The sequence below is a fragment of the Phyllobates terribilis genome, unplaced genomic scaffold (genome assembly GCF_046119375.1).
Source record: "Phyllobates terribilis strain yellow unplaced genomic scaffold, ASM4611937v1 Scaffold_11__3_contigs__length_659146591, whole genome shotgun sequence".
In the NCBI taxonomy this organism is placed as follows: Eukaryota; Metazoa; Chordata; class Amphibia; order Anura; family Dendrobatidae; genus Phyllobates; species Phyllobates terribilis.
The window spans coordinates 218,788,905-218,805,546 of NW_027362771.1; the positions used below are offsets into that span (position 1 = coordinate 218,788,905).

Below are 16,642 nucleotides of genomic sequence, written 5' to 3' on the forward strand. Positions count from 1 at the left end.
TCCCGTCTGTACCCAACGATCTTGTAGCTGAAGGAGACTCTTTGCTTTTCCCAGAAGGCACCTGGAATATGCAAATTGTCCTCTTCAAGCTTCAATCCCTGGTTTTGACTAATGACTAAATCATTTAATTCAAGCTGTGAGAAAAGCTGTGGCTCATTGTGACTAACGTGAAAGTCTTCATCAGAATACTGCTTTTCATGTTCTGAATCTTCTCAATCAGGTGTATCTTTCCTTCTTATCTTTATGGTTGAATCCCTCCACATTGCACGTAGAAAAGTAGCAGTCATCACTATGATTTTTCAGTTCCCTCCAGATCATAGGCACGCCAAAATGAAAGCTCTCTTTCGTCCTTTTAGAAAATGTTGTGCTCTGCTCAGTATATGGGTCCAAACCTTTGGACAGTTGCTCCAGTAGATTACCCCCCCACCTCCAAATTATCATTTCTACAAAAAATGACATAGAAGTAGAGATCTAAAGAATATTGGTGGTCAGACAAAACTGTCAATTTTTTGTACCAATTTTTGCCTAAACCTGCGCAGGGTCCTTCTTGAGAACTTTTCTTCAGATCCTGTCCCCCCCCCCAAAGAAAAAAAAAATTATTTCACTTAAAAAAATGAGGAATACATCAAAATTGGCACAGAAGACTAGCATTTTTAAGAAAGAAATGTTAGCATTCTGTCTCTAGACCTGCGCAGCGGCCTCCCTGAGAAAAAAGCCCCCTTCTGCTGCCTTACAATATATATTAATTTCAATAAAAATGAAAACGCCAAGACTTCTTGAAAATTTAAGTCATAGAAGACTGAAATCTATAATCGGAATTCTACAAAATTGTTAAAGTAACAAATTCTCCAGTTTTTATGCTGCATAATTTTATTTGTCACTTGACTGCCTGATGTTCCTGTAGAAAGTGTAACATATGCAGTGGTGAAGTTCATCACGTTGCTGTTTTGCATATCGGCCAGTGACTCAGTAAAAACCGCTTTTATGCTGCAAATCCTCATGGACTTTTTTCTTCACACAAGAACGGTTGATATACCCTCACTTTTTTTTTTTTAAATGTTGCATGATCGAATTGAGGTTATTTGCCATGCAGTGAACATAAGTTACTTTACTGGTGGTAATCCATGCAATTAGGTAAACAAAGGTTCCACTTTCAGTCGTACATCACTGATGTGCAAAACCATTGACTCAATGGGGCATATAATACATTTAAAGCCCCTGGCCGTAACTATTGTGGTTGACTGGGTGCAACTGGCAGCACAGCGTCTATTCCATAGAGCAGATCATGGTCACGTGAAAGTACAAAGCTGAGATGACTTTATTCAAGAAATAATGGTGGCTATGTATTGTTCATTAAGGCTGAACAATGCAATTCTTTTGCATAAGACAATATAAGCCTAACTGATGACAAAACTGAGGGAGAGCAGGAAGTGTATAGAAAGCAGTAGATGAGGCTGATGGTGCTGATAACAACAAGGCTGTGGCACTACTTGAGGATGCGAATTGGCTACTAGAAAGACAATCACGAGGAGGAGGCCAGCTTGAGCGTTGCGCATCTTGCTAGTCAGTTTGCTTGGCAATTTTGTTGTAATTGTTTGATTGTGTTACAAAAGTAACAGTCACTGGAATGATCTCTTGGCTTTTGCCAAATCATAGGTATACCAAATGGCATCTTATCACTTGTTCCCTTCATCCACATGCATAAACTCTCGACACACTGCTTGCACACCTTGTGAGGGGCCTAAGACTTATCTTGATCACCAAGTTTTACTTTGAAATATGCAAAATAGACTTGCTTGACAAATGTACTGATGTTCGTCCTTTGACATGGAATGGTGAAACTGCCACAGATATAACAAAAGGAATCAGGGCTTTTTAGGCACGTACGACAAGAAATAGCAGAGAGAGATGTGATCTAAAAGAAAGAAAAGAAGTATGTAAATAAAAAAAACAAAAAAAAACAATTCTGCTAACCCCTTGAATACAGACTTTTAAAATGTTTAACTATTTACAGCTACATACAACCTCTCGCCACACTGTCTCACGTGTAACTGAAGGCGATTCTCTCTCTGTCAATAGATCACTCGTGCTATCCTCTATCCATCCTAAAGTAGTTGCATTAAGATAAGCTGTAGAGGAAAAACCTGACGTGATAGAAGAACGAACCCAAGTTTTGAAATCAGCATGCCTATTTTAGTCTAAATCAGCAGAAAAAAATCTAACTCCACAAAAATTGTGTTCAAAATTGTTCTTCGTGTTATTTTCAACAGCAGGGCCTGCACACTGCAATAGACTGGTCCTCCAATAGCGTGGAAAATAATTCCCATACCAGAGATGCTCACACATGGAAATTGCCACCAACAGATCTTTCAGACAATCTTGGGCAGCCTCCTTCACCAACATCAGTTACAATATCACTCTCTCTCAATCTGACCACAGAATAAGCAGATTTTTCCCCACAAAATCTGTTAACAGGATATCCGCTCTGCTCTTTAATAATACTGATTCCACTACCTTTCTCCTCTGATGTCCTCACCTCGACACCCCAATTTAGTTCCCAATCAACAGCATTATCCATGATTTGGCCCACAGTTGTCTGTGTGGGAAATGTCCAGAGCTCTTTGCCTGAGTTCCACCTCTATATTTGCTTTGACTCAGAGTACCACTTCAACTGATAGTGCCTCTACCAAAGTGGCTGGTAGAGCCAAAAACCTAACTAAACCTTTGAATCCTATCCTCCATCTCCTCCTGCCCCATTTCATCCCAGTACAAAGCCTGACTGTCCATCTGATCTTCTTAGCCCCTGTGGTGCTGAATCTTAGAGAACTAAGGGGCTCAATGGAGAGAGGTGTCAGTGACAAGTGAAAGCCCACTTTTAAAAGATTAGGTGTTTTAGCAGTAGAGGAGGTTGACTTTACAGAACACGGACTCAAACTAACTGTTGCTGTCAGAGCAAACATCTAGTTGTAAGTGAGATGAGTGATCACTCATATATTCCATTACGCCCTACACTTCCTCCTCACTAATATACTTTTCCAGAGGCAAAGGAGGCCAATTGGGACTTTAGTTTGGTAATACTATTGCTAGATCAGCTGATGCTTTACCATACATTTTGGACACAAGTATAACGTTTACAAGTAAGTGAAACTTATCAAACCCTGGAAAAATTTGTGAATCACCTAGAAATGCTAGCTAGCATAACACGTGATGGTCAAAAATTATAATGCAACAACAGGACTCCCATAATATTGGTGTGGCACGTATAAGTCTCCAATTGACAAATTTAAACAGGTGTGCCTAAACAGACCTGTACAGTTAAAGGTCTTGATGTAGTGTAGTAATTTCTTTTCAGATTTTTGGTTAAACGGCTTATTTCCTTTTCCTAAAAATGACGACGTAACAGGAAATGCCAGGATTTAGGTATACCCCTTCCACATGCGACAACAGATTAGATAATAGTTGCCAAAGTGGACTAGTGAAACAGTCGTGCAAAATGTTAGATTTTTTTGGTTTAAATTCCTAGCCCACTCCCCCTTTTACAGAAAAAAAAAACGTACCACTAAAGTTACATCACTACATTGATAATACATGTAAGGAAGGTATGGTAAAATCTCAGCATTCTTGTGTTGTATACAGTAACTAAATTTAAACAGGTATTTAAAAATTAAAAAAAAACCAAGCACCTACAATAGGCCACTGTACAGTGGGTACGGAAAGTATTCAGACTCCTTTAAATTGTTCACTCTTTGTTTCATTGCAGCCATTTTATAAATTCTAAAAAGTTCATTTTTTTTTCTCATCAAAGTACACTCTGCACCCTATCTTGACTGAAAAAAAAGCAAACCGAAATGTAGAATTTTTTGCAAATTTGTTAAAAAAGAAAAACTGAAATATCACAAATTTTTTTTTATTGTACGCTCAGTCCCCGAATCCCTCGATCTTCTGTAAAAAGAAAAAAAAAGTAAAATAAAAAACCATATCCCTCACCTGTCCGCTGTCACGATTGTCCCTCGGCGATCCGGGTCACTTCTACAGCAGTGACATCAGCAATCACTGATGTCACTGCTGTAGGAGACAGCAATGTACACTGACAGGAGTGTAAAATCACCACCTGTCAGTGTACATGCTACTGCAGGAGTGAGGTGACTGGGGTTCATCAGCTGATCAGCCCCGGTGACCTCAGCATCAGTACTGGTGGGAACATTCTTCAGAATACGGCAGCGGTGCTGCGTGGGAACAAAGTGAGGTCACGTGAGCTCTCAGCTGATATTCAGCTGAGAGCTCACGTGACCGCACCGCAGGTCCTGGCAGCGCAGCAATGTACAGTGCTGGGAGCGATCGAACGTCCAGCAAAAATACAGAGTCAAAAACTAGATAAAAGCGCATGTAAAAAGTGCAAAAAAAAGAAAATTAACGTTAGCCTAATTAATTTAGGCCACGTTCACATGTTCAGTATTTCACATTACTATTTTGTAAGCCAAAATCAGGAGTGGAACAATCAGATGAAAAGTATAATAGAAACACGTCACCACTTGTCCTACAGTTCTCACCCACTCCTGGTTTTGGCTTACAAATACTCATGTAAAATACTGAATGTGTGAACGTGGCCTAAGGCTACAACTTGTATTTTCTACGTTCTTGAGCACTGCAGTAGTATACCATACTCTGTTTTAGGTGTTTCTATCCCTATGTCTAATTATGAGCTGTGCGCTCTGACCTCCTATCCCTATGCTGTAAAACCCTAACGTGGCCGCCACTTTCAATATTTTTTATAGTGTCAGGGATAGTCCCACTTGATTGACTGCTGTAGAACATATTCTATAATAGTTGCAAGGCATCATGGGGAAGCCCGCAAAGCCGCGCCATGTGAGCCCACGCACTTTAGCAATGTGTGAAGTGGTATTGGCCATTTTTATTTTTTAATTTGACTCCGTTGATTCACAGCAAATCGGTTCCATCATCTTTAGGTAATGTCTTAATAATATTTACTGTTGCTGGCTGATCCTGCCAATGTAAGTCAGTAAGGAGTAGACAATGGCTGAAACCAATTGTGACTGCATTATCGGAGGTACAAAGATCTTTGTAAGAGTTGTACACCTAGTGATAGATTTCTGATTAAATGTATTGTCAGAAAATGACCTGTTGGTTAGGTCAAGTTCTCATTATAAACATACTTTTTAAAAATACTTTGTTTTCTCATGTCTTTATCCATACTGTTGCATCTACATGTTTTCACGCTCGCTATTGAGGTTCACAATAGACTTAGAGGTCACTGATTGTGTATTAACATGAGAGGCTCTAGAGACTCTAGCCTCCTTGTTCCAAGCTCACACAATAGCTTCTCTCTAACTTTTTAAGATTCAATAAATTAATGTATTTGCTTCAGTATTCATATATTACAAGGTCGTCTGAATGCTCTGTCCTTATGGTTCAGACTTGCAGCCCCAGGACTGTGGTATCCAGCAATATAGCACAGAGAAACATCATTGCTGCAACATTTCTGTGAATTTTTTGCCCAATGTTACGAAATTATGATGGTGAGCATTAGAGGAGGTGGTAGCGCTAGGTCATATAGGGTAATGCGATTACTGCACATAGAGACATAAAGGATTCAGCAGATAAATACGTAGGTACTAAACTACTAATGAAGAATGTAACTTTAAAGTGCTATATATTGTGGGAACAATGCATTGTACACAAAAAAAAAAAAAAAACCCTTTAAAGGGGTTGTCCAGGCTTGGAATAAAAATCTAGTTAGTGCAGTCAGTGGGCCAGTATAAGTAAGCAATACAAAAGATGCAGGGGAGTGCCCTGGACCAGAATAAAAGATGGCACAATTCACATATCCTCGATACAGAAACTAAATGCCTGATTAAATTCAATTTGTAGATTGTGAGCCCTCACGGGCAGGGTCTTCTCTCCTCCTGTACCAGTCGCTGACTTGTATTGTTCAAATTATTGTAATTGTTTGTGCTATACCCCTTTCACATGTAAAGCGCCATGGAATAAATGGCGCTATAATAATAATTACATGATCATAAACATTCTGACCCATGTATATTTATCTGTTCACAGCTCCTTAGTTACCACAATTACCCTCTAGTACAGGAATGTCAAACTCAAAAAGGGCAAAAATTAAAAACAAAGTCACGGGCCAGCCTTGATATGTATTAAAAAAATGTCTACAATTGAGGGCGTTTTTCCTTATCATTCCTTACAGAATAATGGCTCCATACAGTATAATGGGCCCCACATAGTGCTCCATACAGTATAATGGGCCCCACATAGTGCTCCATACAGTATAATGGGCCCCACATAGTGCTCCATACAGTATAATGGGCCACACATAGTCTTCCATACAGAATAATGGGCCTCACATAGTGCTCCATACAGTATACTGGGCCTCACATAGTCCTCCATACAATATAATGGCCCCACGTAGTCTTCCATACAGAATAATGGGCCCCACATAGTGCTCCATACAGTATAATGGCCCCACATAAAAAAAAAATGAATATATCTACCCCGGTCCCCCACTCCTCCGGTAAGGATGCCAATAGAGTTGAAGGTGCAATCACCCTGCAGGCCAAATTTGGCCCACGGACCAGAGTTTGACACTCTTCTCTAGTATAAGGAGGCTGGTTAGTGAAAAAAGTAGCAAAAATTCCAGTGCACAAACGAATTGGGCACAATAGGCTCATTCACCATGCTTGGGATGGACCCCTGTACAAAGATAGTATGCATGGGTCAGAGGGGCCCTTCGACATTTGGCTACTTTTCGAGTGTCTCCTTTATTGATATACTGCTGGGCTTATTGATTATTTGTGCGGATCCTCCATGTCCTGGAGTGCCTTCCCTATTCTATTTGTCACTTATACTGTATGTATCTTGTTATCATATTTGTATAGTTTAGGGAATAACAGGAGATCACTGAGGCACAGATGACATGGAGCCGAGACGCCGTTCGTTTGTTGCCTTAGGGCGCTAACCTCTGGAAGGGACTCTTATGTATGATCATAATATGGCGAGTTAGCCCATCTCCCTTTCTTATCTTTTATCCAATTTTTAGAATATGTAAGGTATTGATACACTAGTTTATTGTCTGCGCATTACTTTATTTTCTTCTGGTAAGCTCCATAGCCCAAGCGTATGTTATTTGTGCCATCATATTTTCTGCCCCAGGACATTTTTGGGGAATCCCAGTCATCTTTGGTATGGCTCATTGATACTGGCCCATCTACACTATTAACACTTTTTACTAATTTTGGATATTTGTGTGCCTTGTTTCCCTGCATGGAAACATTTTTTAAGGGATTATGTAATAGATTTGAAAGTTTTCTTTCTTTGAGTATTTTGGATTTGGGACCTTTTTTCATATCAGATATTTGTTTTGTTTTTTGTGTTTTATACAATGCATTGTAGTCCACTAAGGTAGACCTGGTGTAGAATTGTGACCTTAGCATGATTGAGTATAGGCTTGCATTCCCAAAACAGTGCATGTTTCACAGTGCTAGTTCACTGTTCGGAAAACATACAGGTGCATCTCACTAAATTAGAATATCATCAAAAAGTTCATTTATTTCAGTTTTTCAATACAAAAAGTGAAACTCGCATATTATATAGTCATTACAAACAGAGTGATCTATTTCAAGTGTTTATTTCTGTTAATGTTGATGATTATGGCTTACAGCCAATGAAAACACACAAAGGTCATTATCTCAGTAAATCAAAATAATTAACAAAAATACCCGTAAAGACTTCATAATCGTTTAAAAGGGTCACTTAGTCTATTTCAGTAGGCTCCACAATCCTGGGGAAGACTGCTGACTTGACAGATGTCCAGGAGGCAGTCACTGACACACTCAACAATGTCCCAGAGTTCCAATTTTCATTTGGAAATCAAGGTCCCCGAGTCTGGAGGAAGAGTTGGGAGGCACACAATCCAAGCAGCTTGAGGTCTAGTGTGAAGTTTCCACAATCAGTGATGGTTTGGGGAGCCATGTCATCTGCTGGTGTAGGTCCACTGTGTTTTATCAAGAACAAAGTCAGCGCCGCCGTCGACCAGGAAATTTTAGAGCACTTCATGCTTCCCTCTGCCAACAAGATTTTTGGAGATGGAAATTTCATTCTCCAGCAGGACTTGGCACCTGTCCACACTGCCAAAAGTACCAATACCTGGTTTAAAAACAACAGTATCACTGTGCTTGATTGGCCAGCAAACTTGTCTGAACTTAACCCCATAGAGAATCTATGGGGTATTGTCAAGAGGAAGATGAGACACCAGACCCAACAATGCTGACGAGCTGAAGGCTGCTATCAAAGCAACCTGAGCTTCCATAACACTTCAGCAGTGCCACAGGCTGATCGCCTCCATGCCACACCGCATTGATGCAGTAATTGATGCAAAAGGAACCTCGACCAAGTATTGAGTGCATTTACTGAACATACATTTCAGTAGGCCAACATTTTGAATTTTAAAAACTTTTTTCAAGCTGTTATAAAGTATTCTAATTTACTGAGATAATGACTTTTGTGTTTTCATTGGCTGTAAGCCATAATCATCAACATTAACAGAAATAAACACTTGAAATTGATCAATCTGTTTGTAATGACTCTATATAATATGTTTCACTTTTTGTATTGAAGAAGTTAAATAAATTTTAACATTTTGATGATATTCTAATTTAGTGAGATGCTCCTGTATGATGTCTTAAATGACTATATGCCAAATAAGTCCTTGCCAGAGGTAGGGGTCAAGTTTAATCCTGGTAGAAGTTGTGTTGGATTCTTATCACTTGTGAAACTACCTGTTCTTTTGCATATTCATCTGTATGCTCTTATGACAGCTCACTGTGCCTTCACTGACCTGCCTCCTATTTTACCTAGCCCCGCACTACTAGATGCATTATGTAAAAAAGGAGGCAGGTCAGTGAAGGATCAGTGAGCTGTCATATGAGCATACAGATGAATATGTAAGCAAAGCACCAGATAGAGCGCCCCCCACAGGCCGCCCCAGAGCACGATCATATCATTATCTCCAAACTTAAAGTAAATATTACACAAGAACTTCAGGACGGATTTCATCAACCAAGGTATCATTTTAATCAGTGTAATGTCGCCCACCTGACAGTGTATGTAGTTTACTGAGCCCAATCCTGCTGACAGGTAATGTATTAAGGAAGCTGTGGCTTCACTATTTGGAGTGTGATTTCAGGTCAGTTGAATAAAGCTGACGTTGGGTTTCTACATGTGTGTAAGGTATAGGCATTATTGATGTATAGACCTCTTCCTGCTTATGTACTGTGTTAACCCTCAACTGGTGAGGTGGGGTTTTTGTCACGCAACTGGTGATGTGGGGTTTCCTATACCCCAGTGTTTAGAAATCTCTTATTTTTACAGAAAATGCAAAAATCACGTTTGTTTTAATTGTTTTCTTATTGACGATTGATTACACACGAGTATAACAAACTTTTGACACCCACAAATGGATGGAAGATAGTGAGACGCGTATCCTCATACCAGCATTTTTCAATGAATGGCAGCCGAACAAAAATTCCCAGGGGTGTGGCGAACCCCACCTACATATGAATCACGTTTTGAGTGTGAACTGTAATGTAACAGCAGGTCTAACTGCAATATCAGCCACGTTGAGGTTTTCTTTATGGGTAGGGGTTAGCTGCTCATAACAGAATTGCTTAAATGTCCTAGTTCTAATACCTGAACACTCTTATTTTGAGTGATTTATGAACATAAAGGATGATACTCATTGTTATGAAAGTATATGCTGCATAAAGGCAAGCAATGAATAACAACACCTGAATGGTGGTCATGCAATATCTGAAAATTGGCTTTGTAGTGTAAACATTGATTTATGTGGATGCATTTTACTTTAAATCGTTAAAAGTGTTGGACTTTTTTTTTTTTTTATTAAGGACATAAACAATTAAATAGAGTCAGTCATTAGTTTTTGAAATGTAACAGTATTTCTTCAGCTTCACTTGTACTGGGGTCAGCTATCTGAGCATTATTGCTTTTACTGGGCAATGCTGTTCAATACATGCGATGTTCAGAATGAAAGTGTTTTGTTCCAGCGTTTCAAGGACACCTTGTGTTACCAGAAAGGTACTGTGTCTCTCTCTTATTAGTACAAAACTAATAGAAAAGAATATGACAAGTCTTTCTTTCACTGTAACGCCTTGAAAGCATGAAAACAGGTAGACAGACCATTCTTTCCTCTAAACCCAGTTCACCTCACTTGAAACTGAAAAGAAATAAAACTTTAGATTTACTTAGAGAATGCGTAATAAGGTTTTATTGTTGTCTTTTATTTATAATGTGGTGGGATTTTTTTTCTCGGTGGGGGGGTTCATATCGTTATATATCTTAAAAAGTAAAGCTTATAGTTTTCACATTTGCCACTAGGCCTTATATTAGCCTCCTACTTCCTGTTCTTTTTCAGTAGGCTTATGGACATTAGCAGCAATAGACTAACTCATACTCCTTTTTTTAGCATGCTCAAATTTGGGTAAAGTCATTGTGAAGGGAGAAGGGGGAGGTGAGCTATGACCAGGGCTGTGGAGTCGGTAAGCCAAACCTCCGACTCCTCAATTTCCATGACACCGACTCCGACTCCCTCATACATGGCTCATGTTTAAATGATGAATTTACTGTAGCACAGATTCATCTCGGCTAAAAGTCTAGACCCTTAGATCAGGAATAGGACAGACATTTATAGGACATTTTATAACTTTCCCAAATTCTCATTAAAAAATATTCCCCACAAACTGCATTGAACTACTGTACCCAATTTATTATATATTTTAGTTGGAGTCTGTCCATTTTATACCGACTCCGACTCCACCCAAATGGACTCCGGCTCACGACTCCAACTCCACAGCCCTGGCTGTGACATGACCTATTGTGAATGGATCCTGTGTTATCGATATACAGGTGTTTACCTTTCACTGTAATCTTGTCAGTCATGATAATGAGAATGCTGAACAGTCTTCTGTACAGAACAGGCAATTTGAGTCCTCGTGACTAGGGTTAAAGTTTTAACATTTCTGTTTTTTTCCTCTTAAAGGGAATTTGTCAGCAGATTTGTGCTACTTCATCTGAGAGTGCCATAATGTAGGCAAGGAGACCCTGAATCCAATGATGTATCAGTGGGTGCAGCAGGTGTAATAGAGTTCTTAGATGTTAAATGCAGCAGAGCTCAGAAAGCTGTCCCCGTCTACACCAGCCTCTGTGTGTACATTGTCTACAGACCATGAGCTGCTTATCACAGGAGGGGGCGGATTCAGACTAGCATGCGCACACTACTGTAGTCCAGGCAATGATAGTGATAATCAGGTGATAAAACCTTCAGTGTAAGTAAACAGCAGACATGTGACACATCGTTGGAATCCCCTACATCATGCTGTCCTCAGACTGCATAGCCAAAACCTGCGACAGATTCCCTTTAAAAGGAAACTGTCACCAGTTTTTTTTGCATATGAACAATGCCAATCACATTTAAGATCATGTTAATGGGGTTCCTGCAACCCCTTTATCTCCTCAGACATACCCCTGCATACCTCATTAAAAGTGTTTTATACTTGTCCCATGCTACATGTACATTGTGCGGTCCTGTCTGATAGGTGTGTTCAGATTGCAATCAGCGCCGCCCATTGCCCTTCAAATTCAGCCTCTTGTAACTGCTTTTAAAAGTGGATGACATTTGTACAACAAAAGGCAAATTGGACATAATTTCAAAAAACCCCAAAAATGGGCCTGACAAAATTGTTGGTACCTTTCCAAAATTGTGGGTAAACAATTTTGTTTCAAGCATTTGATACTCTTTCAAACTCCCCTGTGGCAAGTAACAGGTGTGGGCAATATGAAAATCACACCTGAAACCAGATAAAAAGGAGAGAAGTTGACTCAATCTTTGCATTGTCTGTGTGTGCCACGCTAAGCATGGCAAGCAGAAAAAGCAGAAGAGAACTGTTGGGACTTGAGAACCAACATTGTTGAAAAATATAACCAATCTCAAGGTTACAAGTCCATCTCCTGAGATCTTTATGTTCCCTTGTCCATGGTGTGCAACGTAATCAAGAAGTTTACAACCCATGACCCTGTAGCTGATCTCCCTGGATGTGGACGGCAGAGAAAAGTTGATGAAATGTTGGAACGCTGGATAGTTTGGATGGTGGATAAGCAGCCCCAATCAAATTGAAAAGAAATTAAAGCTGTCCTGCAGGGTCAAGATGCATTAGTGCCAGCGGGAACTATACGTTGACCTTTGAATGAAATGAAACGCAATGGTAGGAGACCCAGGCGGATCCCACTGCTGACGAAGACATAGAAAAGCTAGACTGCCGTTTGGCAAAATGTATGTGAGTAAGCCAAAATCCTTCTGGGAAAGCGTCTTGTGGACAGATGAGACCAAGATAGAGCTTTTTGGTAAAGCACATCATTCTACTGTTTATCAAAAATAGAATGAGGCCTACAAAGAAAAGAACACCGTACCTAAAGTCAAATATGGTGGAGGTTAAAAGATGTTTTGGGGTTGTTTTGCTGCCTCTGGCACGAAGTGCCCTGAGTGTGCAAGGCATCATGAAATCTAAAGATTACCAATGGATTTTGGGCTGCAATAATAGTGTCCAGTGTCAGAAAGCTGGTTTTGCATCCTAGATCATGGGTCTTCCAACAGGAAAATCACCCCAAACATACTTCAAGCGGCACCCAGAAATGGATGGAATCAAAGTGCTGGAGAGTTCTGAAGTGGCCAACAATGAGTCCAGATCTAAATCCCATTGAACACCTGTGGAGAGATCTTAAAATTACTGTTGGGAAAAGTCACCCTTGAAATATGAGAGACCTGGAGCAGTTTGCAAAAGAAGAGTGGTCTAAAGTTCCAGTTGAGAGGTGTAGGAAGCTTCTTGATGGTTATACAAGTGATTGATTTACAGTTATTTATTATAAGGGGTGTACAACCAAATATTAAATTGAAGGTGTCAACCATTTTTATCCAGCCCAGTCTTGGGGATTTTTGTGAAATGCTTCTGTTCAATAACCTGACACACACAGTCTAAGAATGCATGTTGCTTCTAATGAATGTTCTATTTCACCCCATTACTGGATTCACAGCTGCACTGCTCATTACTGCTGTAAAACGACTTCAATGTTGCTGTGTGAGAGAGATGAAGATAAGGGAGCTGGATCTCTTCTTTGTGTGCAATTGTATAGGAGACATCATAGCAGCTGGTCTCCACCTTACATGGATCTGAGTTCAGGGAAAGCTGACAAATGGAGAGCTAGCAGAAGAGAAAACCTTTGTTTTATAATTAATGAAGTGAAGATCAATTATATTGTTAGTCTTTAACCCCTTCCCAGCATTGGATGTACTGTACATCCTATATGGGAAGGTGTTCCCGCAGTTGGACTTCCCAATACATCATAATGATCGTGTTGTCTCAGACACTGTGCCCTGTGCGATCACTGAGGGAGTTCATGTTAAGTAGCGGAGTTTCTGCAGCAACAGCCTGTGTCAGTGCTTGCAGTTATCCTGGCTGTGTAACACTTGAGATGCTGTGGTCAGTAACGACCGCACCATCTAGAAGGTTGGAAGTGGGAAGTTGCTCCCTTCTGCAACCTGATTGGCACCCTCCGCACTACAATCACATGGTGTCATTGGTTGTCATGGCAAAAGGTGGTCAAACGATGACCTCTAAGTTTATGAAGTATGGTTGCCTGTTAGTCAACTGTGTAACATTGACAGGACTACTGATCTGCAATATGTAAGTATTGCAGTGCATTAGACCAGTGATCAGACTATTGAGCGTTCTACCCCCAATGTAAGGGAACCTGACAACTGATGCATGCTGCCTGATCCAGTGTAAATGACAAAAATGTCCAATGTAAAACTGCATTAGAGTGTACTTGTAAATTTACTTTTCAGATTTAGAAGTAAAAAATGAGTGCTCCATTCCACACTCCTCCTTTTAGTTATAGGTGCCGTATTGATGTATCGGGTATATCTGTCCAGCTAATTAACGTCTGTGAATTAATTCCGTTTTTTTTATCTGAGGAGATAAGAATGATCAGTTTTTGTAACACTAAATTACTTAGAGTAAGTCATCAAACTACTTACCGATATACAGTAGACCTGCGTTGTGCTAATGTCTAAACCCTTTCTAATAGTAGGTTTTTCTTTTTAAGGACTATATCAAAGCTGGTGGAATTCTGCAGGAAGACATTTCCGATGCGTCCCTAATTGTAGGTGTGAAGAGGCCACCAGAGGAAAAACTCATTCCCAAAAAGACCTATGCTTTCTTTTCTCATACTATAAAGGCTCAAGAGGCAAATATGTCTTTGTTGGATGAAATTCTGAAACAGGTAATTATTTCCACAATGCCTGTGATCTACTTATCAATGGAAAAAATTGAAGATGTACCATTTACTTAATATCTTTCCAAAAAACTGGGTATAAATGAGCGGTGGGTTAATGTGCATTTCCATAGGTTCTGTTAGATGTCTTGTTCCTGTGATCCTTTTCCACTGTCTTCAATCCTGAATTCTCTGTTTGGCCACGAGCCACAGTCTCTGTTACTTTAAAGATACCAGAACTGGGGTTTCCAAATCCCCTGCTATGGACATTCCAAAATACAGTCGAGCAAGGGCACGATATCTGTAATTTCCATATCGGTGGACTGAGAGGCATTCGGGAACTATTGTCTCTCTTGTTCCTGCGGCTGAAGCACTAGTCTGGAAACACCCGTTCTGCAGATGGTTTCAGAGGTGAAACTCATGGCTATTAGACACTAATTTGAGACCACCCAAAAGTACTCAGAGAAATGGAGATTTGTGACCATATTTATCCCAATGCTGCAACATTGTTGCTAACAGAAACTTAAACATCTTTTATAGGTTCAAACTTGTGATGTGAGGCAAAACCGGCAATAATAAAATGTTTGCGAAATGTGTATTACAACTTTGGATTGTAGCTACTACATAGCAGGTTTGGATGAGGAGTGCAGTTTTGCAGTTTTCCTCTTGTCTTTTGATTTTATATATAGGGTGTCCGAGACCTATAAATCCGGGGGAGGATTTTCTCTAGGGCTCAGTTAATACTATGATTTTGCTATATTAAAATTGCATTTAGAACTTTGTATCTATAAAGGTTTAAGGTTGCACTTTCTGTTTCTGTGTTCCCCTATTATCAACACCTGTTTTTTCCTCCCTCTCAACTTGTAGACTTGAAAATTTAGAGATTAATTGGCACACTTCTTACATGTTCTTTCTCTCCCTCTTTCTTTTAAGTCCTTTAGTTTTTTAGTCATCCTTGATATGTGCAGCCTTCCAGGGCTGGCTTTAGACAAATTAGCGCCCTGGGCAAAATTCAAAGTAGGGCCCGAGATTCAGAAATTCTGCACCAACAACAGCAAACAGCAATCAATTCAGCACATTGATATTAGCCAAAAACTGCATCTGTAAGGGTCCAAAAAGCAGAAAAGGACAAAATCACCGTCCAAGGATTAAAACTTATCCTAAGGGCTAGCTTACATGAGCGTATAACACAGCCGAGTGCTATCCAATGTTTTATCAAATAGTACTTGAACCATTGTTATTATATGGGGCAGTGCAGAGCTGCTATTTTTTTTTTCTCATGCTGATCTGGCATAAGAAAACAATCGCAGCATCCGATGATTGGATCACGCTCACTCATACACGTCTATGAGTGCATTTGAAACATCAGACTTCACTCTGATGTCATACGAGTGCTGTCCGATTACCACAGACCATGGAAATGATGGAGAAATGAAGTTCTCTGTCTTCTTCACACCTCTGCCGTGATTGTCTCATCCGAGAGAGTTGGATCACACTAAGGTGACACTCCGATCAAACTGTAGCAGAGTTTGATCTGAGTGACGTTAGCATAATCTGCTCGATTCTGTCGCATGAGAGAATCGATGGCCGCATGGCCCCAGCCTAAAGCGGTGTTCTTCATATCCTACAACTAGTAAAGTCACTAAAAACAGTTTCTCAAGTGTCTTCACTCTCCAAACGTTCTGATCAGGAAGGAAAACCGAAAGTAAAATCCTAGCTTTATTATTATTATTATTATAGAAAAATCATAAGTGGTATTGCCACCTCTGTGACGATGAAAGCTATATAATAACCATGTTATTTTCCTGCATGACGATCACCACAAAAAAAAAACCTAAACATTGGTAGAATTGCCCACAAACACAAATAAAAGCGTTAAAAGGTCATCTCATCCCACAAAAAAAGCCTTACCATGCCTTCAAAGGAAAAATAAAAAAAAAGTTACAGCTAAAGCACATTTAAAAACAAAACGTGTAGATCATTTCAGTATAACCACACTGATCCACAGAATCAAGGTAATATGGTTTTTACCACATGGTATACAGACAGGGAGAGGGACATGTATTATGGCATCTGCACAGCAATTGTCCCCCTATTGAAGCCGCTTCATGTTCTCACTATGATACCACTTTTGTGGATCTGAGTATGATGCCAACAAAAAATCCCCCCCCCCCCCCCCACACACAGTATGATCCCCTACAGTGAATTCTTCAACAATAACTTCCACACGCCCAACCCAATATGATACCCCTACAGTTCCCCCACACAGTAT

The 16,642-nt window shown here is 39.9% G+C and overlaps 1 protein-coding gene across 3 annotated transcripts in view; it reads left to right on the forward strand.

Moving 5' to 3' along the window:
• Positions 1-16,642, forward strand: part of AASS (aminoadipate-semialdehyde synthase) — an 88,837-nt gene that overhangs the window by 43,337 nt on the left and 28,858 nt on the right. For all 3 annotated transcript variants that reach the window (XM_073652057.1, XM_073652055.1, XM_073652056.1), the window contains exon 3: positions 14,203-14,379. In XM_073652057.1, the coding sequence (XP_073508158.1) occupies positions 14,203-14,379 (177 nt within the window). The remainder of the gene's footprint in view (positions 1-14,202; positions 14,380-16,642) is intronic.